Source organism: Mercenaria mercenaria, chromosome 5, assembly GCF_021730395.1.
Source record: "Mercenaria mercenaria strain notata chromosome 5, MADL_Memer_1, whole genome shotgun sequence".
In the NCBI taxonomy this organism is placed as follows: Eukaryota; Metazoa; Mollusca; class Bivalvia; order Venerida; family Veneridae; genus Mercenaria; species Mercenaria mercenaria.
Window position 1 is genome coordinate 23,044,029 of NC_069365.1, and position 25,513 is coordinate 23,069,541.

Genomic DNA, 25,513 nt, shown 5'->3' on the forward strand with positions numbered 1-25,513 from the left:
AAGCAAAATGCAAACATAATCACTAAACGGTATTCTAGTAAATATAAATCTGGTGCATATAATAAAGTTACAGGGTCCGGATGTGTATTCTTTCTACCTTTTTAATTAAGACAGTGAAGTAATAGGAAACGATATTCTCTAGCAAAACAAAATGTAAATATATGAGTAGTGACATAAATCACAGTAATTAAGTATATGCTGTTTTATTTTCAGTGTTTTTGTCAAATTTTATTCACGGTGTGAATTATTGTAGATCTACGCACGTCATTCTGACAGTTGATTTTGTGATCACTTTGACTGTTGGGATGCTCTCTTTTCTCTCCACTTCCTCAATTCCTGCTAACGGATCAAAGGAGAACAATCGGTTTGGACAGGTTGTTGATACAGCAACAGTGCTTCTGACTTGGTGACCTTCATGTCCAGAGACCACCAGAGACCTCGGCGAAAATCTCACTACACGTCATGGATCTCGAGAAGTCTTTGTTCCAGATGTACACAAATGGAGGAATCGAGTGTCGCTGTAGTTGGGACAAACAAATATCTCGAGGAAGCCGTCACAGTTAATTACCTGACCTCATCCAAAAAGTGAAGATGTGAGATAGTGACACCATATTAGTAGGTCTGTGTCGCAAAAGTTGCAAGCACTTGATATTAAGTACAAAGTTGTGAGTGCAAATTTACCTACGAAATATCGAGGGAGCAGAAAATATGTCAAACTGATGAAAATATGCCGTGTGAGGAACATTAATGATGAACTGGTAGTAGAGAAGTTTGTGTGGTTGGTATTTATTTAATTCATTCAATGTGAAAATACTAACTGATGAATGATTGAAGATATATATAACGTTATACAATTACGATTCACTGAACTGCCATTCGCCGGTAAAATGTATGTTAAGAAATCAAACAAAATATGCTCCATCCAAATATTCTTCTTAGGAGTTTCATACCGAGAGAACACTTTCTTCTAGGACACACTTTTACATAGATCATTACTTGGAAAGAGAATTCATTAAGGTTTCGATGGAGGCATTGAGAAACAAAAATCAAACAACACCAAATCATAGAAAGAAAAAGTTGTTTGACATGAAAATTGAACAGCATGTAAAACATGTATATTACTTTACGAAACAAGTGTCAGTATACTGATATAAACATTGAATTCCGGAAAAGGGCTGCCTAAAGGGGCTCCACTTCCGGACAGTTAAACGCCTTTAAAAACTCACCATTTTCAAAGAACTGTTACACATGTTCGTTTTGATGCATTTGCAATAGTGTGCGAGTGGTGAAATTTCGAATAACAAGGTGGAACACAGTTTTCAGCAATTGTTTATCTTTATTTCTTTACAAATGGCATTCATTTTCAAAGGGAGACAACTGTTCCCGATTATTTTAAGTACAAATGGCATTCATTTTCAAAGTGAAACAACTTTTTCCGATTATTTTAAGTAATCTTTGAGAAAAAGTTGTCTCCCTTTGAAAATGAATGCCATTTGTAAAGAAAAAAAGATAAACAATTGCTGAAAACTATGTTCCACCTTGTTACGTGAAATTTCACCACTCGCACGCTATTGCAAATGCATCAAAACCAGCATGTGTAACAGTTCTTTGAAAATGGTGAGTTTTTAAAGGCGTTTAACTGTCCGGAAGTGGAGCCCCTTTAGGCAGCCCTTTTCCGGAATTCAATGTTTATATCAGTATAATGACACTTGTTTCGTAAAGTAATATACATGTTTTACATGCTGTTCAATTTTCATGTCAAACAACTCTTTCTTTCTATGATCTGGTGTTGTTTGATTTTTGTTTCTGAAGTCCTCCATCGAAACCTTAATTGGTTTTTGCTAAATAGACCTTACTTTGACTATATTTTCTCCAAGAAGCCAAGTACGGGTCATGATGTTTTCACCGGTGGTGAATGTTTCTCTAAGTAAATCATGTAAATGTAGACTTTATTTCCATTTCATAGGCGTGTTTTCAAAGTTGATGAGGCTAAGGGTAGCCAAATTTTCACAGCTGTCAAAGTTCTTCTTGAAAAATTTTGGACATTTTTAATTTCTATTCCAATTTGTAAGTAATGCTTGCATTTAAACACTCTTATTTGTATATTTTACTATGTTCTTTACCATTAGAACATAGACTTTTGGGTCAAAGTTGCCACACATTAACGCATATTTCGATTTTCGATGATTTTCAGAAAGTATTTTTCCTTAATCATAGAGCTACTGACAATCAGTGAAAAACACTCTTTCGTCATAGACATCTATAACTGTAAATGTCGAAATATAGTGTTATCAATCAAGCAAACAGTGTAATCACTATACAGATTGCAATAATCTAACTTTGTTCAACAGATTTCTACTAATTGTTTATACCTATCTGTCAAATGACATATTTTACATTTACACAATGATATAATTCAACAAGGAACACATCCGAACTACACATGAACAGCTGATAAAAAACGTTTTGAGGAAACTCAACCCAGTGTGACATAGAAGGATAGGGTACACGCGTTGAATATTATTGTCGGATGAGTTTCATTAATATGTGTTAACTTAGTATCAATTTTAAGTGGCATTTGGACTTCGAACTAGAGTTCGTACATATCTAAAGTTAAAGATGTCATTCTTTTTTCTACGTTACGGAACTGTTCTGTTAGGGATGGTCATTTGTTTTCATGAAAATGTTGGACGCAGCTTATCAACTTCTGTGCCTAGTTCTACTACAAGCAACTTTACTACCCTCGGTCATATATACCAGTCATCTAAGGACAATAATGCTACAAAACGAACTAGTTCATCCAGTGCTGCCAGTTCTTCATCTGTTGACAGTATTACCATGACAACAACCGACGGAAGAAATGTTATGGTTAACACAAACTTGACTACAAACACTGCTGCAACTCCATCGCCTGATTCTAACTCTACCCGTAATAAAAGTAGGAGTAGTTCCGCAAATACAACTACAGACACATCAACCTCCAGCTCAACTATCGTCAAAGCAACCTCTAAATCTACTACTACAGTCAAACCAACGACAGCACATTCTAAAGACAATTTTACTCTAACGACACCTGCTAATAAAACAACGACGAACGGAAGCGTTATTGTGGGAAAACAAGCTTACCCTTATGATGGGATTGAGGCAGTTGCTGGTGTGAGTATTGTGCTTATAAGTGCCATTATCATACTGATTGTGGCATTCCTTGCAAGGTTTGAGAGACACAGAGAAAAAGTGCAACCTGAGAAAGTACATCATAAAGATGAAAAGACTACTTATACAAGGTCTAGATCAGAAATAGGAACACGCATATAAATTACTGCATGTTGGACATGTTTGAACTTTGACATTTTCTATTTCATGGAAACTATATCATGCTGATATTTAATTGGCAGTTAAGTTAAAAAATGTTTCTTCAATATGTATTCAGGATCATTGTTAACAGTTATAAGGCCTAAATTTTATTTTGTTTCCGGTAACATGCTACAATTATTAGGGTAGGTAGGTCGGCATTTTTTTTGGATTTTTTTATTTCGGAAATTATTTTTTATGTCGAAAAATGAATACAAATAAGGGGGTTATGCCTTTAGAGCATTAGTAAGTTGATTTCTAACACCACTGAACATGTTTAAAGCATAAATAGTGAAGTTTTGCAACTTTCTGTTAAAAAGTTGAAAAATATTCTCCAAGGCCATAAAAACATTTAGGGTCGGGCAAAAAATTTAGGGTAGGTCGGGATACCGGAAACGAACAATTTTTTACGCCTAAATTCGAGTGTTTATCAATTTTAACTAATTAGAATCTATATTTGAGAATTTTATTTTAGTACTTGACGTTACTTGACATTATATAGTGATAGCGTGCGGCGTTCAAGGAAACACGTTTTCACGGAAGTGGTGACAACAATCTTTTTGTCAGGAGTTGAACCTTCTTAATATTTACTACGTAAAAGTGTTGTGACCGGGCCCGACGAATTCAAGCCTTGTTTCTAATTTGGCCTGCCAGACTAGAATTCCTAAATTTATAACTGTGTACTTACGTTTTGATATTACAACATGAAAAATGTCAAGGGTTTTATCGCTATCTTTGTTGGCATTTTTATTTGTACTTTGGTTGATAAAATTACTGCCTGTATGATAATTATCAGTATAATATTGTAGACACTTTTATACAAGGGTTAGAGTTACTACTTGATATTAGACTACTTGATATATAAAGGTTTATATATCACTATCTGATCATATACATTACATAGAGGATATAACATGAGTGCCTTTTCATATTGAATTTATTAAACGAGTTGAATAAAATAATAATATGCGAGGCTCTGCCGAGCATTTTATCAATTTTATTCAACGAGTTGAATAAATTCAATGTGGAAAGTCACAAATGTAATATTCTTTTTATCACATGCTATACTTTCCTGTCGAAACATCAAAAAATCTACTTTCTTTTACTATATAAACAAGTCAATTTGACCGACGTTTCCAATACTATAAATGACGTCGACGTCAAAGCTTTATTACACCAGTGTATTATCATTTTTATTTATTGGCTTTATTACACTCCCGCGACGTCAAACATGTGATAACTTAGTTTACGTAACTCAAACCCTGGTATTGATCAATGATAAAAAAAAACGACATGCTAGTTATATCTGGCCTTTAATGAAATAATAATGGAAAGTCACAGTCAATTACTAAATCATAACATCGAGTTGATATTTTTTAGTTAAGAATGACGCTATATCTAGTCAGCTGGAATGTGTTATATGTGTGAAATAGTATCCACATTTGCAAAAGTCACGTTTCACTCAATAAGGCTACACGTTGAAATTCCTTGTAATCGTCAGTGCCTTCTACTGATTTTTTTGAGATGTACTATAAACTCAGATATAGCCCGTTTAGCCACATCATTTTTTCTAAATTCTGTAAGAAACCCGTGCTTCTCTGTACGATAGTACACGTGTACATTTTTGTCAATGTCTAACTCCCGTAATGCGCCATATAGCATGATAGACTCATCTCGAACTGGGTCTACTTCCGGTGCTATAAAGTATGTATGTGGTAGATTCTGTAGATCATCTGCAGAAGCCATCATTGGTGAGACTCTGTCATCCAATATAAGATGTGAAATTTCTCTCGACAGCTGTTCGTTTCCAGCGTTTACAGTCAACTCTGGCTCCTTGTATTCTCGGAATGAAAAGGGCAACATATTCATGTCCAAAATCTCCGCGCGTTCTGATGTCTTTTGTTCTGCAGTAGTGTGTAAATTGTCCATTAACATTTCTACAAGTGTACTATTAGTGTCACCAAACAGATACAAAGAAAATTGCTCCACAATATCTCTTTTACCGAAGACCTCAGTTTGCCTGGCATATTTTGCATAAGAAGGGAGGTTAAAGTCAAAGGCCTGCAAAGGTGAATAAAATATTCCAACCAAACGGATGTTTTTCGCTAATCTTGGTTCATCCTTTGAAATATTTAAAGCCACCGAGAGAGCAAGATTTCCACCAACATCATCACCTGTAAATATACAGCACATAAAAAGAAAATTAATCTCTTTGATAGAAAGGAAATATACTTATAACATTAATATTTTCATATACTTAACGGATACAATTAAAATGACCGTCTTTGGTTTTATCAATGGCAGTTTTCTTGGAGTACAAAAACGAAATAAAATTTTCGCATTTGTAACTGATTTGCTGTCGATTGAACTAATAATGCATTTAAAGTTTTAGGTTCCTCATTTGAAAGTGAATGACAGGGCGTGATACCTTCTTTATGAGCAAGATTTTTCTCTTCTTTTTTCCCCAATCCGTATAAACGCGTATACTATGGATATTGTGAAGTATATACTAATCAAAAGCTGACAAATAAAAAGGTGAAAAATTTGTATAAAGTATTTTTAACTTCTTTTCGCAAACAATTTGTTATCGTACGTCTGATAAGACCACCGTGATTTTGTACAAATCTTCCGGGTAATATTGATGGGTCTGCCGATTGATAAAATTTTGTACTTATTTATCTGATTGCTAAAACTATTTGAATGAAGGTAATACTGAAAACGTTTTGCGTTTATTTAAGTAACCAATGATTTCATCGTTCCTGTATGTTTAATTTAAGAAAATAAATGTTCAAATAACTAACATGTTTTTTTTTACCTGCTAGTGCTATTTTGTCCCCACGAATTCCAAAGATTGACGGATTCTTTAAAAGATAGAGTGTGGCACGCAAACAGTCGTCGAAGGGGGTAGGGAAAGGAAACTCTGGCGCCAAGCGATACCTGATAATAGAATGTTTACATTATTAAAGATTTGGTATTTGATGTTTTCGAAATGTCGATTTATAAGTTCAACGTAGATACTGATTTGAATGAATGTGATTTCATACACGTATCTGTGTAAGCATAGTTAAGTGTATATATGTACGCGTAGGTGTATATGTGTACGGGTATGTGTATGTTTGTACACGCAAGTGTATGTGTGCACGCGTAGGCGTATATTTGTAGGCGTATATTTGTACACGTAGGTGTATGTTTTACGGGTATGTATACTTTTTTACGCGTATGCGTATATTTGTACAGGTAGGTGTATATGTGTACGCCTAAATTTAATTTTGTATGGGTAGGTGTATGTGTGTACGTCTAGGTGTTTGCACGTGCTTGTAGGTGTGTACGCGAAGGTGTATATGTGATTCCGTTAACGAGTGAAATGCTATATACCGTATATTACTTACTCTACAGATATAACGATGTTTCCAGACATCTTGCTGAGGTAAAAGGTCAATCCCCGATATTCGTCTGGAAAAGAAAATCGAATCATTTTGTACTGGCAATAAAAAATCCATCATCATATGTAGTGTACGCAAAACTTGACCACTCCATTTTAAATGAAATTAGAATCGTGCGAATAGGATTAAATATTAGTAGGTTGTGGTTCAAATCCTACATATCAGACAGGTAAGCAGATGTCTGATTTCATCATCAGGTAATTTTCCTTTTGGTGTTCCCGTCATGTACAACTTAAGGCCGCTAGGTTTTCAATATGGGCATAATGATTCAAGTACACTTGTTGTTGGTACATAGAAAGGATATTGTCTGAGGATCTGGAACCAGTAAACAAGTAGTTGTGGTAGATGGCAGATCTATGCTTTATGTCTGCATACGTTAAAACTGAATCCATAATATGTGGTTATAAGCCCAAATTAATCTGAATGTATCTTGAAATGGCAATGTCAAAGAACCTAAACTCCAGTCTGTTAAATACCATGGTTTCACACTGGATCAACATTCATCTGGTGAATCTTATCTCTACCTCTGTAACTAATGAATAGAATAAAAGTCCTGGTTAAACCGTTTATACAGAAAAGAATAGATGATTCTACTTCACATACATAATGACTACTGTTGTTCTTGCTCTTTTTCAATAACACTTTGACTATACCTGTTCTTTCTAGTGAACCTGGTTAGCAAAAATATGGAAAAATAATAGATAAACAAATCAGACAAAGTTAATAATGTCTATTCTAAAAGACATACATTCAATTTGATCATTGCATAATCCTTGCAATGGTGTCCAGTTCAACAAAGGGCGAATTAAATTGTTTCGTGACATGTAAATGGTTTAGCCTCAGAAAATATAGGCGGGCACTTCATTCCGCAAAGTCATTTTATTCTTATATAAACCAGGCTTTTGCTGTTCCAAGTTATTTTCTAACAGTGGGATCAACTTATGGAACTAATTTCCCAGCAGTATCAAAGCAATAACAAAGGTTGCCATCAAACGTCATTTGCCCAGCAATGTAATGTGAATTTAACTTTTATTAAACTAGGGATTTGAAAGCAACTTTTTGTTTTGTTTCGTAACTTTTAGTTTTAAATATCTCGGTATTGTTTGCTTTTTAAGCATTTTAAGACTTTCATTTTGATAGCTAACATTTCAGTGATATTTTTTTATTATTTCCTTAATGCTACTTTGCTCAAGTGATATTTGATGTTAAATCATCTTTATTGTTTTCACTTTAAGAGACCTCCATTTCCTCAAGTCCTGTGATAAGCATTATGTTCGTGGCTCCCTGCAGCAAGGATGACAGTGAAAATAAGAGTTCTATACTTTTTTATGTGTAAACCTTGGTCACATAGTTGAAGCGTGGATCATAATTTCATCTTTTACCTACAACTCGTGTTGTTTTTATGATCATTTAAAAATGTATTTTATAACAAATTACATGTCTGTCTATCTGTCTGCCTCTAAGTTTGTCTGTCAGTCTGCCCAATTTGCAGCGTGTATTAAATGTATTTGAGAAAGTAAATATTCCCATTCGAGTAATTCTGAGCAGATATTTCTGAAAAAGTGGACATATTATTTAAACATCCCGGACATAGACTGACAAATATTGTTCACACATATGGACAGGCATATAGATAGATATTGTACCTGTTGATCCGGATATCCAGCCACCCCCATGAAAGTATAAAATACTCGGGTACAACACGCCGTCTTCCGAATCCACTGGTCGATGTACTAAAACACCTACATCATCTAAACTTTCATAAGTTGTCTTGCATGCAATACAAAGAAAATAGTTGTGTCACAGTAAGGAGACATACAATGAATGATAATAAAATACAGACCCGAATGCAAAATAGAGCGTAAAAGATGCAGATAAAAAAAATCCAAGACACAGCATTACACATTACAAGTATTTAATAGAATTTATTTAGAAAAAAAAAGGAAGCCAAGTAAAATGTGTAGCAGAAAGGTACTTGAAATATTAACGTTGTCTGCTGGTAACACTGTACTGTGTTGTCCCAAGACTAATGTCTTGCATTTTGACAAACAAATTTCTGACAGAAACAGAATGGTAATTTGTCTTACTGATTCGGAACAAATCAGAAAAAAACGCATCACTCAATAGAATGTAAAATCAACTTACAAGTATTCCATCTTCCGGTTTTTCTGTTGAAGATCTACTGTCAGGGGTTCGAGCACCAAACAAGTCACGCAAATACACACGGAGATTTATTAGCTGTGAAGCTACTAGCGAGCCTGTTGACGTCAATGTATGACCATCAGGTACATACATGAAGTAAGCCAGTCCTAATATTAGCACAGAAATCAAAATACAACCTGTCGAAATCATCTCCTTTTTAAAAAAATAAAGAATAAATCACTTCGCTCTACATAAACAATAAGACCAAACCACTGTTCATCCGCGGTACCAGTACTTAACGAATTAATAAGTCGGTCATTAAAATGCTTAATCTCTTGTAAAAAGAGTTTAATCTTCTTACTCTTTCAGATATTAACTTTAAAAAACTGCATTTGTATAGACTGTACTCTTGTTTCGGTTAAAATATGTAGAATTTGATCAAAGATGAAACATTGGACCAGTCACCGTTCAATTAATTCAGTGGCAATATATTTATTTATGGCTGTGAGAAGTTTTATTAAAAATACACTTTGTAGAGCAGTTTCTATTCGTGAAAATGTTATAAAAATGTGATTTTTCCATAAAACGCCCCTTATAAACTCGAGAGAGTTCCAAGTTTTTCATATCTGTCGGGCAAAAATCAAGCAAACTAACTTTATCTGATAATGAACGTATATTCTGAAGTTTTGAAAATTCAGGGTTTAATCAAATTTTACACTGTAGAAAAAAAAAATTGATCCGAAAGTGCATATCTAACTTCATCATTAGAAATTTGCAATATCCCGTGTGCACATGCAAAGTGTATAAAAGTAATAAGGATCTTGGCACTTTCATAATAACGTAGTTACAACATGTTTTGACCAACTGGTATTTTCATTTTTATTCGAGTCCAAAAGCAGCACACGACTTCTCAATGCCCGATGGTCCGTTTCAGCAAGAAAAGTCACACAATGCTCAAAATATATCACCAAATTGATAACTGCCTTAGTATATATTGCGGAATCTTGTTTAGCTCACGTCGTGTGTCGTCCGTCCGAGCTCTAGGTTGGCGCATGACGCAAGACACTACGTGCGACACGACTTGCGACAATAAGATACAATGCACGACAATGCTACAAGACGCACGGCATTTATGTCGCGATGTCTTGTCATTTTGCCGCGTGTCGTACCATGCGTCAAGCTAAAATACATGGTGGGCTAAACAGGATTCCATAGTAAATACATGTATAAGACTTTTGCTTCTGGAACTGAACAATTCAGTACGCGGTGTCTAACTGTGGACACAGTATCGTATAAGTGGTAAATTTGCATATACAACTGTATTTTTATATGAAAAACAAAGATGATATGATGTACACATTTATTAAAAATGATAACATATAAATGATATTTACACATTTTCTGTACACAATTCATGTCAGACACCAAGATTCAGTAAACGTTAAATGAAAGGAAAACATCAGGAATTATGACTGCCAAACCTCCCTTTTATGTTACTATGTAAGACACAGTGCTGTTACATCCTCCGTAGCAGTCAGTACATTCACAAAGTATACAAGGATTGGACATATAGCAAAAATGGAAAGGTTGAATAGTTATAAATATAAAGCCATTATAAATATGAACTGGGAAATTCACAAAGTTGAGTTCACTTGTCCATGTTGAGTGTGATACTTCTGTATTAGTTTCGGTGCTGTGGAATATTTGTACGAGTATATTTACATGTATACATAATTTGCTTCAATTTCCAGGACAACTAGCAGTCACAATATTGATCTTTTTATGATGTAAATACACTGTCAATTACACGTTCAAAGTACTAATAGATGGTTATCGGTCAGCATTTACGTTGACGTCAAATATAGAAATTTGAGAAACTGTCGCAACCCTTGATAAATTCCGCTATGATATCATGACAAAACTTGTACTGATCCTGAAATATAAAAGTTTTGAGCTATTTTTCTTGTCAACATCATGACTAGACGCTGAACATTTTAAACTGGTTAAATTTCCTGGTCAGTTATATAATGAATGGAAACAACTGTGATAAAATCTGCAATAAATACCGGTTGACACGAGGACCGGTGAGAGGACATGATGACGTCAAATGACAAATGACGTCCAGTGCCTTACTATACTTATTACCATTTCAATGAACATGTTATAATGAAAAATATGCATGGCCTTCTTTTGGCTTGTTGATTACCGCATTTCATTATAAGAGAAGGAACTGTTCAAAGTTCAATGATTAGCGTACCGTGTTTGTATAACACACAGTCGACATAAACTCAGAATGCATTATATATTCATATAAACGATTTTTGAGCATTTCTTGTAACTTTTACCGTTCTGAACACTTCCGCCTTGATATAATTTAATAAAGGACAGTATCGATAATGCAAAATAAGGTATAACGCTATACTTACATATGATGGTACTATTTGGTGTCTCCGAATTCTCATCTGCTTCAGCACCTGCTGCAGAGCTACTTCACGTTCTTGGCGCATGCGCTCTAACGTTGACATCACAACACAAAACAAACCACTCTTTGTGGCACCATTCCTGGAAAAGTCGCAGTGTAAACATTTATCAGAACTTACTTTGAAATATTGCAATATATGGTGTGAGTAAGGATAACAGCACGCACTATGCATGTGTTTCGTACCAATCTAAGTAACCAACACAAATTTCTAAATTTATAAAAAAATATTGAATTACCAGACATACATTATAGCTTATCAAGTTTCTATCAATGTATTTTTCACATGGTTGCTAGCTAAAATTTGAACAAGAGATTTTCTACACGCAGTTACTTATCTGGCAACATTAAAAAAAAACAGAAAGAAAGAGAAAAAGATGCTGCGATAGATTCATTACATATAGCTGTGTAAATTCTGCCACTGCTAGAATAACCCTATAATATTTGCATCATAATACTCACATGCAGTGAACGACAATAGGCTGATTCCCTGTCGTTTTCTGCCAAAGATTTACTTGTTCGTAAACTTCCAGTATGCTCGACTCCCCGCCAACTGGTACCCGATCTTCACTCATCCAGAACTTACACTCGAACACCTTCAATATCCTTGCTTTCTCATGGGGCTTTATGAAAGAAGGATATAAGTGATGTACATTCTCCAAGACATGTTTTACATGCACTTTAGACAGACACAATACCCTAACGTGACGGGCTCCAATCAACTCAGGCAGACAGAATACCCCCAAAAATACGTGCGTCATACAGCTTAGATAGACACAGTATCCCAACGAAATGTGTATCATACAAATTAAATAGGCACAGTACACCCTAATGAAACGTGTGTCATACAACTTAGATAGACAAGATACCCTAACAAGACGTGCGTCATGCAACTTAGATAGACCCTGATAATATAACGAAACGTGTGTCATACATCTTAGATAGACACAGTATCCGAATGAAACGTGTGTCGTACAACTTTGATAGACATAGTATCCCTAACGAAACGAGTGTCATACAACTTCGATAGACACAGTATCCCTAACGAAACGTGTGTCATACAACTTAGATAGACACAGTATCCGAATGAAACGTGTGTCGTACAACTTTGATAGACATAGTATCCCAATATAACGTGGGTCGTACAACTTAAATAGACACCGTTTCCCAACGAAACGTGTGTCGTACAACTTTGATAGACATAGTATCCCTAACGAAACGTGTGTCGTACAACTTCGATAGACACAGTATCCGAATGAAACGCGTGTCATACAACTTAGATAGACACAGTATCCCAACAAAACGTGCGTCATACAACTTAGATAGACACAGTATCCCAACAAAACGTGCGTCATACAACTTTGATAGACACAGTATCCAAATGAAACGCGTGTCATACAACTTAGATTATAAGATTCTTTCACCGGTTATAGGTGCAGATGGGAATTTCCGGCCTCGAGGGTAACTGTTTAGGCGGTAACGAGGTTCCTGCCGAGTTACCTCCTTAACAGTTACCCGAGAGCCGGATATTCCCATCTGCACCTATAACCAGTGACAGAATCTTTTTCTTGCATACCGATATCAAGATATAATAATAAAAATAAATTCAGTCGAACGGCTTTCTTTTTAGAACTATTTCTTTTAGCAGCGTATTTAAACAAAGCGCGGGAAATCAACGTCCGTAAACAGGAAAGACGTCATGACGTTTCAAAGACAAATAACAATGTTTAGTTCCGGTTTTGTTTTATCAGTTCCAGCGTAACGTTATGAATATTTGATAAATTAACGTGTTTTGAATCGAGAAATATACTATCAGGAACAAAGAGGAACTGTCAAGGTATTTGATTCTTATTCCGTTTTTCGAAATAAAATATAAATAACTACATAAATCTTCTACATATATGTAGTTCGTAATACGTCATTTAAAGCACGAGAGTCATCTTACACCCAGATGGATTTTTCCAGCACTGGTAAAAATATCGGAAATCCCCGTCTGGTATGCAAGAAAGACACAGTATCCCAATATAACGTGTGTCGTACAACTTAGATAGACACCGTTTCCCAACGAAACGTGTGTCGTACAACTTAGATAGACACAGTTTCCCAACGAAACGTGTGTCGTACAACTTAGATATTATAAGCACAATACCCTAACGGGACTTGTATCATACAACTTAAATAGATACAATACTCTAACGGGACGTGCGTCATATAACTTAGATAGACACAGTACCCCAACGTTATTTACGTCATATAACAAATAAACACAATGCCCTATCGCAACGTGCGTCATATAACATAAACAGACCCAATATCCCAACCAAATTTGTGTCATACAACTAAGATAGACACAGTATCCGAATGAAACGTGTGTCATACAACTTAGATAGACACAGAACCCAAACGAGAAGTGCATTATATATTTCTAAGATAGATACAATAAATTAATAAAATATTTTGATAAGTATATAATGCGAAATTCCTATGTTAATATTTTTACCTTACTTGATATCAAGTACAATGTACTTGGGCATCAAATTTGGTGTACAAAAAGCATCAAAATGATTTATTTACAAAATGATTGTAACAATGCATACATACTTCTTCAGCATTTTGAAGTCGCATGCTTATTTCCGTGTATGTCACGTGATCAGTTTCTCCTAGGTGATGTAAGGTAAATGGAATAAAAGTAAGTGTTTCCCCTTCTTTCGGCCAGTAAACTTCCGACTGAAAACATAAATAATAAAAGATTGATAATGCATGCAAAATATATAATCTAGCAAACAAATCAATAGCTTAGGTTAAAGAAAAACCATCATGACTTTGTGATTAATGATTTACGAACTGAACTGAAGAATTTATAAAGACGAAGGAGTGTGAGACCTAACACTGCAGCGGATGAGAGACCTGAAACTGCAGCGGGTGGGGGTGGGGGGGGGGTGGGCGAGATATACAACTGCAGCGGGGTGTGAGACATTCCTCTGTAGCAGGGTGCGAGACCTTAAATTGCACCTAAGTGCAAGACCGGCCATTGCAGGAAGATGTGATGCTTACCACTACAGTGGGATACGAGAGATGATACTGCCGCGAGGTGTGAAACCTAAAACTGCATCGGGGCGTGAGACCTAAAACTACAGCGGGGTGTGAGACCTAAAACTACAGAAGAGTGCGAGACCGACCACTGCAGCCGGGTGCAAGACTTACCACTGCAAGAGAATGTGAGACCCACCACTACAGTGGGTTATGAGACCTACCACTACAGCGGATTATGGGTCCTACCACTGCAGCGGGGTGCGAGACCTAAAACTACAGCGGGGTTTCAGACCTACTACTGCTGTGGGGCGTGAGACCTGAAGAGGGGCGCAAGGCCGACCACTGCAGTATGGCGCGAGACTTAAAACTGCAGCGGGATGCGAGGCCTACCACTGCAGGGAAGTGCGAGACCTACCACTGCAAGAGAATGTGAGATCTACCACTGCAGAGGCATGTGAACTTACTACGGCAGCTAGAATCTCTAACAGCCAAAAGTAAATTTAATGTTGTTTGTTGAAAAATGGGAATGCGCATTATAACAGTCTATGTATGCAACATGGCAGGGTGCAAGGCCTAACGTTTGAGTGAGGGTTGGGACAATGAGCGACATCTATCGCTGCAGCGGAGTGCGAGACCTACCTACCGCTGCATCGGGGTGCGGGACCCTTTGCTGTAACAGGTAAACCAACCACTGCAGCCAGGTGCGAGATCTATCATATAAATGGGCTGTTGTGATTTAATATCAATTTGTCTTACCAGCAGAAGATACAGGAAAACATATCAGTAAGTTTTTTCATATAATCTGAGTAATATATATAATTATATTAGGTTATTAGCGGCTCATATTCAAAAGTGAACTGAAAGAGATTGACACGAGCGTACCGGGTTTGTGATACGGTCCAAGTTGATGACGGAAGAGACTTTGTTCTCATACACCATTCTCCAGAAGTCTACAATGGTGTCAGGTAGAGGATTCTGTGTCACCAGGAACATCTTATCATCCCTGTACGACTGAAATATACAGTGTGATATATATATTTATCATACACATACTAATGAAAAACTAAAAATATTGATGAAATCTAGTATTTATTTTCAATGCAGTGAAACATTATTTTTATTGTTTTTATCTTTTTATGCCTCATTCTTTTTAATATGGGAATCGATCCTACCGATTTTCGTTGCGAAGCGACAAAAATCGGGATCGATCCCTCTACGGTAACATGCGATATATACCGAATGAGATATACTATCGAATTAAAAATTGTGGTCTTCCGGCACGTGCACAGAGCATCTGACTTCGGATTTTTTGGAAGAATACGCCTTTTCTTCGTGCGTAATAAGCGTCCACATAACTTGTTCGAACCCCAACGTCTTGCACATCAGTACAAATATAGGCAGTATTTTTTTTTATTCCAAAATCTACCTTTAAATCGATACAAACACATATTTCTGGGCAAGCTGATGGACTGTAAAGATTCCCGATTGAGACATTGTCTTATTTCATATTATTTATGTTTTCAGTCGGAAGGTGAACTGCTGTGCACTCGTACATATACCGGCAAGAACGTTACATACAATAGTCGGCTTGCGATCATTGTAAATCCTATATTTTAACTTGAAATAGTTTGCTTCACTATCCGTATACATTGTGAAACCAAAGTCACTAGCCAAGAACACTAAAATAGTTCCGGAAAACCAGTGAAAATTTAGAAAATATGTTTGACTGCAGTGAAAAGTATATGCCATGAAAATATGATTATATTTCATCAGTTTAAGTCGTTTAATAGGAATGACTGTCGCAGCTTGTAAAGCAAAGGAAATATGACCACTTTTTAAACGTACTGTCACCAGTTTTTTGTCAATTTCAATAATAAATTTATATTTATACACGTAGTGCAGTATAATATAACGTATTGAATGCCTTTATAATAAAAAAAAAACATGAGGCATTTTTATCTACATGATTTATCTCAACATCACTTTTGCATCTTGTAAAATAACTGGCCAGTGTGGGGGTCGAATCCACGACATTCGCGTTATTAGCACGACGCTCTAACCGACTGAGCTAACCGGCCACTCATAGTATGTGGAAAATACAATACGTAGATATGTACACATGATAATACATAGAAATGTAAGAATATGATCTCAATGCTGTGTTCACAACCTATTAAGATAACGGGATACGACAGGCTATATAGTCAATGCTTCACTTCGATTTGATTTTCGAGTGTAGAACAACACCTCCCTCCTCAACCCCGCATCCACCACAAACCCCTTCCACAGTCTCTGACAAAATTCCTCCAGTTCACTTGACAAAGGCAGACAATCTTTCGTCCCCTTTTTGTCACATAAACAGTTTAAAATTCATAAAAAAGTCAACAGAAATTTAAAAATGACATTTTTTTTTAAAGATGATTATCCCTAATTTGTAAACGGAATAAAGTGGATATATATGAAAAAAAAAAAATGGTTTGTGGATGGGGGGGGGGGGGTTGTCCGCTTTGGTTAAATTGAATTGGGGGGATTTTGTCGTGGGTGGTGGGAAAGGGTATGTCCATTTTTCCGCGTGTTATTTACGTTAGAATGAAATGCGACGTACGATTATGAGACCTACCACTACAGCGGGTAATTATATGATGCATATTGCGCTGTAACGTTTAATAGGGAGCCTGTTTCTATGATATTATACATACTTACTGGTAAATATACAGCATTGATATAGTCATTTCGGTCACACACTCGCGTGATAAGCCACGGGCGGTGCATGTCACCTGAAGTATGATAAAATCAACAATAACTATAACAACTGCGGAAAAAAAGAGATTACATCAAACAAATAACAGGCTTCCGGCAAAATATCATGATACATTTATGTTCAAAGTTGGTAAACAGACCACATGTCTACAGTAGTGAGTTAACAAATGATCAAATTAAAAGGACATATAAAATATAATGTACTCACTGAGAATTAATACAGTTATGAAAAAAAGGAGACAATTTAAGATGTGACTATAACTTACTGGGCAGTATGTGAGACACGCGATTTTTCTCTTTATTAGCACTGTTGTTTGCAGCTTTGTAGTTGCTGTTGTCATAGAAACTCGGACTCATACTGTCGTAAAATTTAGTGACACACTGAATCCTCTGAAAAGAAATAAAATTAATATACCAAGCAATGAGTTTTAAAGCATCTTTGTAGAAATGCTATTAAGATAGTTTACAGTAGCACACACAATTCTGACAATAATAGATGGAGAAAAAATATTCACATAAAATACCTCTTAGTAAAGATAATGTAATTCAGGCCTTGCAGTTTGTCAACAGCCTCAGACCAATACATTACACCTGGGACAAAACTTAAGCACCACTATGACTGTACCTCAAACTCCATTTCCAGCTTTAACTTTTTTGTCTTGTGGTCAACCTCGAGCATGTTCTTGTAGGTTTTAGAGAAATGTTCACACGGTACAGCTGCACTCGGACAGAACAATGCCTCCGCCAATGCTTCATGAAGAAACATGTACTGGTCCTTAAATATAACAAAACAAAATTATATAGTAAGTTTTGTAATAAACTGCACTTAACATTATCTTCTAACACAACACATCCCACCCATCCCAACTCGCCGGATATCAATCCTATGTATATTTGTAGCCTATTTAAGGGCATTAGATGAGGGTTGCTGGCCCAAGAATCCACTTACAACATATTTGCATGGGTCCTAATTAACAAACCTCAGAATTTAATTGAGCATTCTCATTCGCAAGCAAGCTCTTTTTCTGGTGGCTCGATCAGGATTGTGTTCACAGTCTTTTCGCTAGAAGTGTGCTCATAATTATATGAAGAAAAATAATAATTTGTACTGTTACATATTTCGGTAAACGTACAGATCTACTATATCTATCAATTTTAAGTTAGAAGAATTGTTAAGTCAAAATTCGGTCAAAAGGTTCAACTCAACATGGTATAAGGAAACGTCTCATGACTGACCCCTGGCGCATTAACAAAAAAGGGATACCAGGACTAACTACTCTCTATGACATAACGTTACCTGATTTTGGACCATGTTAACTCTCTGATGTCGGAGGTTTTGCACACACTGGAATACATTTACGTACCCCTCAATGTTCGCCTGATCGACCAGATAGTCTAGAGACAGAAACGTCCCTGTCCGACCTATACCAGCACTGAAGAAGCAGAAAAAATATATACATAATTTATTCTATTAGGCTAAGTCTAAAACGTACGTTCATCAAACTTTCCTTCTGACATAGTTACTATAAAAAGACATACCGATTTTTTTCCTTCTATTATTTACAACAATTGTTAAAGTTGTTAATTATTTAATTACTCAAAATGGACATTTTTAACATCATTAAATCTATATATATCATTTCACAATTAATACTGATTTACATTCTGTTTAAGTAAATCTCAGTAGCTAGACTCACTTACTGACCTGCAATGCACGAGAATCGGAACATTATCTTTGACGTCAGTTGTCCGGACCGTGTTCCAGAAATGAACCACTGATGAAGCATACTCAGGCACGTGACGGTCCGGCCATGACTCGAAATGAAATTGGCGCACTAAACGTCCTTCCTTTCCTTCCTGAAGTTTTCAATCAATGATGAAATTACGACATCTTTGACTAATGAGGCTATAGCCGATATTTACTGAGCCGCATAATAAATAATTGGTCAATTTTAGCATTTTGGTAAATAAGATGAATGTATATTTCTAACATGGTCAGAAATGACTGTATACATAATATTTTGGTAAAAAAAAATGTTGTGAATGCTATGTAGAGAGAAGAAAAAAAACAATTGGCCAGTGTGGGGGTCGAACCCACGACATTCGCGTTATTAGCACGACGCTCTAACCGACTGAGCTAACCGGCCGATGTACAAATGTAGTGGAAAACAAATATATGTACTATATAAGCCACAATATACCATTGAAAAAACAAATAATTATCTTATTTTTAATTAAAATGAAATTTATAAAGTTTATAAAAGTTTTACAATTTAAAATCAAAATCATTAAATGTTTGTATTCTTAACATAAGCAGTAAAAGTTTAATCGTTTGTATTCGCTCGCGGCCGCCAAAATATCGATAAACAACGAAGTTAAATCGGTTATTTCCGTGAAATCTATTTTAAGAGACAGCAGGTTATTTTTATACTGTCAATACTTTATCTACTGTAAATCTCATCGGTAGCGTGGCCGAGCGGTCTAAGGCGCTGGTTTAAGGCACCAGTCTCTTCGGAGGCGTGGGTTCGAATCCCACCGCTGCCAATATGTTTTTCTTTTTTTTTTCTCTTTTTTTTTTTTTGCGAACTTATTGTGCGAGCGTTTATTATTATATATGATCTATCACTTTGAAAAATATTTCACGAAATTTATGTCAAAAATAAATGCTAAATAGTAATATGTAATGAACAAAATTAATAGAGGGATTTAACACGTCGATTTAGTAACCAATACTGATATCAACATGTATTCATGTTAACCTGTAACACCTGAAATCCCTATAAAATTTAGCGGAATATTATATGTTTTATAAAGCACCCCCATTTTCAATTTTTGTTTATGCTTAACTTCAGAAACCCTATAAAATAAAAACGAGTGCGGTGACCTGTGATGAGGGCTGGGCGCGAAACTATTGTATCTTGTTAGCAAATGAGTTACAATAGTTTCGCGCTCAGCCCACGACTTATTTGTCTTAGAAACTAATGTTCTTCAAGCTCACAGATTATGTAAAAGTTCATTATTGTAAAAAAAAAAGCAAAAAACAGGCTTCTAAACAAAAACAAGCACACAAGATCAGCTTTGCATTACTTATGTTTATATCATTTACCTACCACAGATATAGAGAAAGTTCTGATGGTAAAATCGGCGTATGTTTCAGATTCCTTGCACTCCACATTGACACCACCATACTGTTTTATACCGTCATCTGGCCAATACTGGCAACATTTCACCTGCAATAAACATTCAGCACTGGGGTAAATATATATGTACGATTGTATGGCATATACAATATGAAAGTCACAAAAAATCTGGCATGAATTATATTATGGGTTTAACCGCTATACTTAGTATATATTATAATATGGTCACTTAGAATTTCTGGTTTGGTATTCAAAACGTTAAGGGTCGGCGTATTCCTCATTAAATTCCCCAGTCAGTCATAACCCCGTGACCGTTTGCTGAATTGCATCACAAAACACATCGTACAAGACTGAATTTATGGTGTTTTCATGATCAACTAAGGTTCTACTTATTAATAATCATTTCTCATATTTTTTCTGTGTATGTAAATTACAGGTATATTCAAACTTATTTCCTAAATCGGTAAAAACAGTATTACCCCTCTTAATTACCTACTAGGAGCAGGATTGAACGTTTTCATGCTTGTACTTACCTTGTTGTGTTCCACAAGTCGGGTTAAGATGACGATTTTGCGACATTTTTTCTGCCAAATCATCCTCCAGAAATCAGCAACGAATTCTTCTGTAGGACCTGTCAATATTCATTTTTAACGAGGTAATTTATTGGTATAAAAGTGTTATTTCTGTCAGTTGACTTTTTAATAGTCTCTGATGAAAATAATTTGATTTACTTTTAGGCAGTAATTTTAGGTGTGGTATGTTGAACACAAGTATCCCTCGAAACATGGACTACTAGTCTCCCAACACTTGCGGATACAGGGCGGTGGGTGTAGGGGAGGATGGGGCGGGGGGGGGGGGGTGGGGGAGGGGGCAACCTGCCCTATCCGCATTTCCTAAAATCCAACAGATATTCAAAATTTTTGAAACCCTTAAACTCAGATATCAGATTATAACTCGTTTTGCCCACAAAATTATGAATAATTATAGTATTTTTATTTATCGGAATTGGGTGAGCAGGCGTATATGCATGTTCATTCTTCTCTTATATTTCGAAGAAACATCAGATGACCCACATTTTCGGCTTATCTGCCATTTGAACAACATCTTGCTTGGGGTTGTAGGTGCATGCCCCAAGAGCCCCCTAAAATATTCATCCCCACCGCAACCAAATTACTGGGATCACTCATGTCCAGGGTTCCAAATACCATATGAATTATGACATTGACCTCTCAAGAAAAAGACTAAATATGCACACATTCATATACAAAAGTTTATTGTTGAGACACCTACCCTGGGCAGCTATATACATGTGTGGGCGATTGTAACCCTGAAATGTAATAAAGGTAGATATATAGGAAAACAGATGAATTAGATATATAAACATGAATATCTGATTCCACTATCAGATGAGAAACGCAATTTACATAGACTTTAACACGGACAATGTAAAGACCATAATCGTAAAAAATCCCCAGTCATACAGTAGATACATGCCTATTCGAAAATGTAAACAAACAGATGGAACCATTTAACTGCAAATCAAAAAAGAAACCTGTACAATATCATTCACGATTTAATTGCATATATCATTATTATATGGGTATGTGGAGTATTACGTACACTTATAAAACAAGCGTTGACGTAGTCGTTACCAGCGTCACCTGGTAGCATGTCCAGCTTCACTCGGCTGTGATCGTCTGCAAGAGAAAATGTAGATTTCTTACTGTTTTATCTCATATTTTAAATCATACATTATCAAACCTCACTAGTATTTCATATATAAAATTCTGATTCCAAAGAATCTAATATTCTTTTTCTTTCAGTATGATGAAAGAAACATTAATGCAAGCCCTTAAATATAACACGTCCGCTGAAATTATATTTTTCGGGTAACATTCAAATGCATGTGATATCTTTATACTGTCACACTACATGTTTTTTTTTCGCTCATTACAAAGCGACGCTTAATCGAAATATTGTCAACCAATGAAGTCAGTTAAATTCAAACATATATTTTTCAAAACACCAGGGAAACAGGTATTTTTACAGAACTTCTGTTAACTTTGTGCCGTTTAATAAAGATAATTTTCATAATATATCACAGCTCATTTCTTAAAGTTTGGTAATTTCCATTATTTTATTTACACAAACATGTACTGATATTCTCATGTATAGCTTGACTGCTTTACATGTAACTGAATGTTGAAACTGATGAAACACTGTACGTACATGCAAATATTTCTTTATATCTGTTTTTACGCAAGTTCTGTGCTTTCTTTGCCGTCTCACACGGGTGTGTCAAACCAACGGACAAGTCCTGAAAGTGAACGTGCCGGTTGCAATAAAATTCACAATCATTAAGGAAAACAAAATGAAGAACTATAATAATTGAAAACTGATTAAAAGTAACTGCAGACGGTTTTGATAAATTATGAATTACAAATTGTAAAATCTTTTACAATATTCCATGGCTTCAATATCATTCGTGTGTCGGTTTGTAGTTAGACAAGACAAGAATCTACTACGACGCTCTGAGTCACATGTTATTGGGACATCAAAAGAACTCAAAACAGGGAAATCTAGTATTTTATCACAGTTCTAATTAACAAATTCATTTTCACAAAAATGTACCTTAAATTGTTGCACCATTTCCTGTTTTGATGATTTTTTATCCTGTACAAAGTCCCAGAAATCCTCCACTGCAATAGTACCCCTGGGTCTGGCCTCGGATAGTTTATAGTTGCTCGCGTTTGAGTTTGTTCTCTTCAGCTTGGGAGGATCTGGACAGAGGTATATCAATAGCGAACATTCAATTTTGCTTTCTTAACAAACATACTGGTAATTCGCCAATGTGTTATGAGCCTCGTTATATTTTTAATATATGGCTTTAAAACTCTATGCTATTGAACTTTAAGCCCTTGTTTCTATAACAACTGTATGTACTGTCATGTTTTTACCAACGAAACCTGGATGACTTTTATAAATTGATCACCAAATTATGACACAAATGAACATCTTGAAAACCAATATCCATGGTTCTTGTTTTCCCCACAGGATTTTAATCAAAAACGATATGTAAGAGCTTTAATTAGCGTCTTGTTATTGATATTTGAATAACAAATTGTAGTCAATGTTTGACACCAAGTGCGTACACAGACAGGGTACGTATAGTTTTATCGAGACAGTCTAATAAATGTCTAAATATGTTACCAGATTCCAGTGCGATGTTGTTTTCGTAAACCCTTGACACAATGGAAAGGTTTCTTGGTGCTTTTTCATCCCTTACATATTTGTCTTTCTTCATGCGACGTTTGACGTAAACCCATGGTGGAGTTCCCCTATAACAGTAAAAATGTTTTAACAGCTTAAACTCCAATGTTTCCTCTTTTTTAACAACTATATACAGACTCTGTCATTAATGCCACTTGTCCAACATTTCAGACTCAACAGCAATGTGTAATCTCATAATCTTCATCGTCCCACCAGCCAGCTTTACTTCATGTCTTGGTTTCGGATTAAGGGGCTTGTACACTTGAACTTTAAAAGATACAGGACTTTTACAGTTTCGTTTGAAATAAGTTTCGAGAACTGACATCTGCATAAAGCTCCCCGGAGGATTTTATGAGTACCATTCGTCTATTGCTAGGTACAAAATAAAGTGATAAATCAAGAAGTAATGAAAATGTACCTGCAGGTAGGCCTACAAATCAGAAATGTACTTAGAAGTATAATTTGTACCTACAGCTATAAGCAGATTTGTATGTATAGGAGATGATAAAGTAGATGATGGCGATGATGATGATGATGATGTTTATCATTATTATCATCGTCATTATTAATAATATTATTATTATAATTTACTAGTGTGTCTTGTTTTATTCAAGCTAAGAGCTTTATGCTGACTGAGTATACATCCCCTTCGTATAAAGCTATTGGGGATTTAACTGTTACATTATTTCGAGGAAGCGTTATCTATGGTCCCACACAGCTTGAAGTTATAACTTACTTTTTGTATATCCAGTATCCAATTAAGACGCCAACCAGACCTGCTACAGCCAATAGACAACCTACCGCCAGGACCGCTATACTGGCTGCTGATAGCTGCGGATCTAGAAATATAAAGGTTAAATGATAAAAAGAGAACGCAACAAAAAACGTTAACATAGTAATTACTTTTGTTTCATTAGGTAATGAATAAAGACTCAACATCTGGCACTGATTTCATATTTACATTTTTATGCAAACATTACTTCTTTTCTGTCACAGGGTGATTTTGTGCAGCCAGACTCGGGGCCCCGAAATATCGTTCCGATGCTTGGCTGAATGAGCTACTCGGCCTCCTTAACATTTTCCCCCGTTTTAGTACCCAAATGCTATACCGTGACATGGACATGATTATTTTAAGTCTTTAAACACTGGTCGTCTTTACCTTTCTCGAGACATTTAGGTCCCGTGTATCCTCTCTGACAGCCTGCTGGACAGCGACCAGTTGTCTTGTTACACGGTGCCCAGTCCATACACGGACCACATACAGACTGACAGTCTAGGCCGTATGTACCGTCATAACACTCTGAATAAATAGAATCAATGATATATTTTGAAATAATGGTTACAATGAACTCAACACATATACCAAAGTAATTAGTGTTTTAGGAGTATTGTATATGTAGGTTCTTACAGTGATTCAGTCGAGACGAATTTAGATGCATAATATTTATAGTCAGTAAGTAAACACAATAACCTGTAAAAAGAATACACACTTTAACCTACCGGACTGACAGAGCGGAAATTGATATCCAGGATTTAGACATCCCAGCAAGCACGCGCCACTAGCTTTATCGCACACATTACCTCCGACACATACGTCTTCTGAGCACTGTCGACTACAGTTATAGCCATACAGTCCATCCGGGCATTCTACGAAATAAATACAAAAATACATGTATAAAATACTCTTTGATGCAGTTGCAGATATGAAGTTACAAGAAAAGAGTTAAACTGAGTTGTAGATATGAAGTTACAAGAAAAGAGTTAAACTGAGATATATGTCTACAAAACACATCAGGACCAACCCAAATTTTAATTGTTTGTCCTTGGGTCTAAGAATGTTAGCTGTCCAAAATCATGAAGGGAAAGCCTAAATGGAGTTGATTTTGCCCTTTTCT

At 35.8% G+C, this 25,513-nt stretch overlaps 3 protein-coding genes and 3 non-coding genes across 6 annotated transcripts in view; 2 read left to right on the forward strand and 4 right to left on the reverse strand.

Moving 5' to 3' along the window:
• The first annotated feature begins 2,619 nt into the window (after nucleotides 1-2,619).
• On the forward strand, nucleotides 2,620-3,315 carry LOC128557269 (uncharacterized). Its single transcript, XM_053544479.1, has one exon. The coding sequence runs from the start codon at nucleotides 2,620-2,622 to the stop codon at nucleotides 3,313-3,315; it is 696 nt and encodes a 231-aa protein (XP_053400454.1).
• Nucleotides 3,316-4,848: 1,533 nt separating this feature from the next.
• LOC123558194 (neutral cholesterol ester hydrolase 1-like) lies at nucleotides 4,849-9,089 on the reverse strand. The gene is made up of 3 exons (XM_053544480.1): nucleotides 8,940-9,089; nucleotides 5,780-5,837; nucleotides 4,849-5,525 (listed from the first exon to the last, which is right to left on the reverse strand). Exons 1-3 carry the CDS (start codon nucleotides 9,087-9,089, stop codon nucleotides 4,849-4,851), a joined length of 885 nt encoding a protein of 294 aa, XP_053400455.1.
• Nucleotides 9,090-10,284: 1,195 nt separating this feature from the next.
• The window catches only part of LOC123558827 (uncharacterized), a 30,109-nt gene continuing 14,880 nt past the window's right edge, over nucleotides 10,285-25,513 (reverse strand). The window contains exons 16-35 of the mRNA XM_053542903.1: nucleotides 25,119-25,265; nucleotides 24,778-24,918; nucleotides 24,355-24,457; nucleotides 23,559-23,686; nucleotides 22,980-23,128; nucleotides 22,578-22,665; nucleotides 21,969-22,045; nucleotides 21,639-21,675; nucleotides 20,882-20,979; nucleotides 20,319-20,438; nucleotides 18,914-19,065; nucleotides 18,506-18,641; nucleotides 17,834-17,983; nucleotides 17,475-17,598; nucleotides 17,152-17,225; nucleotides 15,331-15,459; nucleotides 14,017-14,142; nucleotides 11,878-12,038; nucleotides 11,363-11,498; nucleotides 10,285-10,869 (exon numbers count right to left, since the gene is read on the reverse strand). Of these exons, the coding sequence (XP_053398878.1) occupies nucleotides 10,792-10,869; nucleotides 11,363-11,498; nucleotides 11,878-12,038; nucleotides 14,017-14,142; nucleotides 15,331-15,459; nucleotides 17,152-17,225; nucleotides 17,475-17,598; nucleotides 17,834-17,983; nucleotides 18,506-18,641; nucleotides 18,914-19,065; nucleotides 20,319-20,438; nucleotides 20,882-20,979; nucleotides 21,639-21,675; nucleotides 21,969-22,045; nucleotides 22,578-22,665; nucleotides 22,980-23,128; nucleotides 23,559-23,686; nucleotides 24,355-24,457; nucleotides 24,778-24,918; nucleotides 25,119-25,265 (2,354 nt within the window). The 3' untranslated portion in view covers nucleotides 10,285-10,791. The remainder of the gene's footprint in view (nucleotides 10,870-11,362; nucleotides 11,499-11,877; nucleotides 12,039-14,016; nucleotides 14,143-15,330; nucleotides 15,460-17,151; nucleotides 17,226-17,474; nucleotides 17,599-17,833; nucleotides 17,984-18,505; nucleotides 18,642-18,913; nucleotides 19,066-20,318; nucleotides 20,439-20,881; nucleotides 20,980-21,638; nucleotides 21,676-21,968; nucleotides 22,046-22,577; nucleotides 22,666-22,979; nucleotides 23,129-23,558; nucleotides 23,687-24,354; nucleotides 24,458-24,777; nucleotides 24,919-25,118; nucleotides 25,266-25,513) is intronic.
• On the reverse strand, nucleotides 16,453-16,526 carry Trnai-aau (transfer RNA isoleucine (anticodon AAU)). The gene has a single exon. It is a non-coding gene; the product is annotated as a tRNA-Ile (tRNA).
• Trnai-aau (transfer RNA isoleucine (anticodon AAU)) lies at nucleotides 19,282-19,355 on the reverse strand. Its single transcript has one exon. It is a non-coding gene; the product is annotated as a tRNA-Ile (tRNA).
• Nucleotides 19,671-19,752, forward strand: Trnal-aag (transfer RNA leucine (anticodon AAG)). The gene has a single exon. It is a non-coding gene; the product is annotated as a tRNA-Leu (tRNA).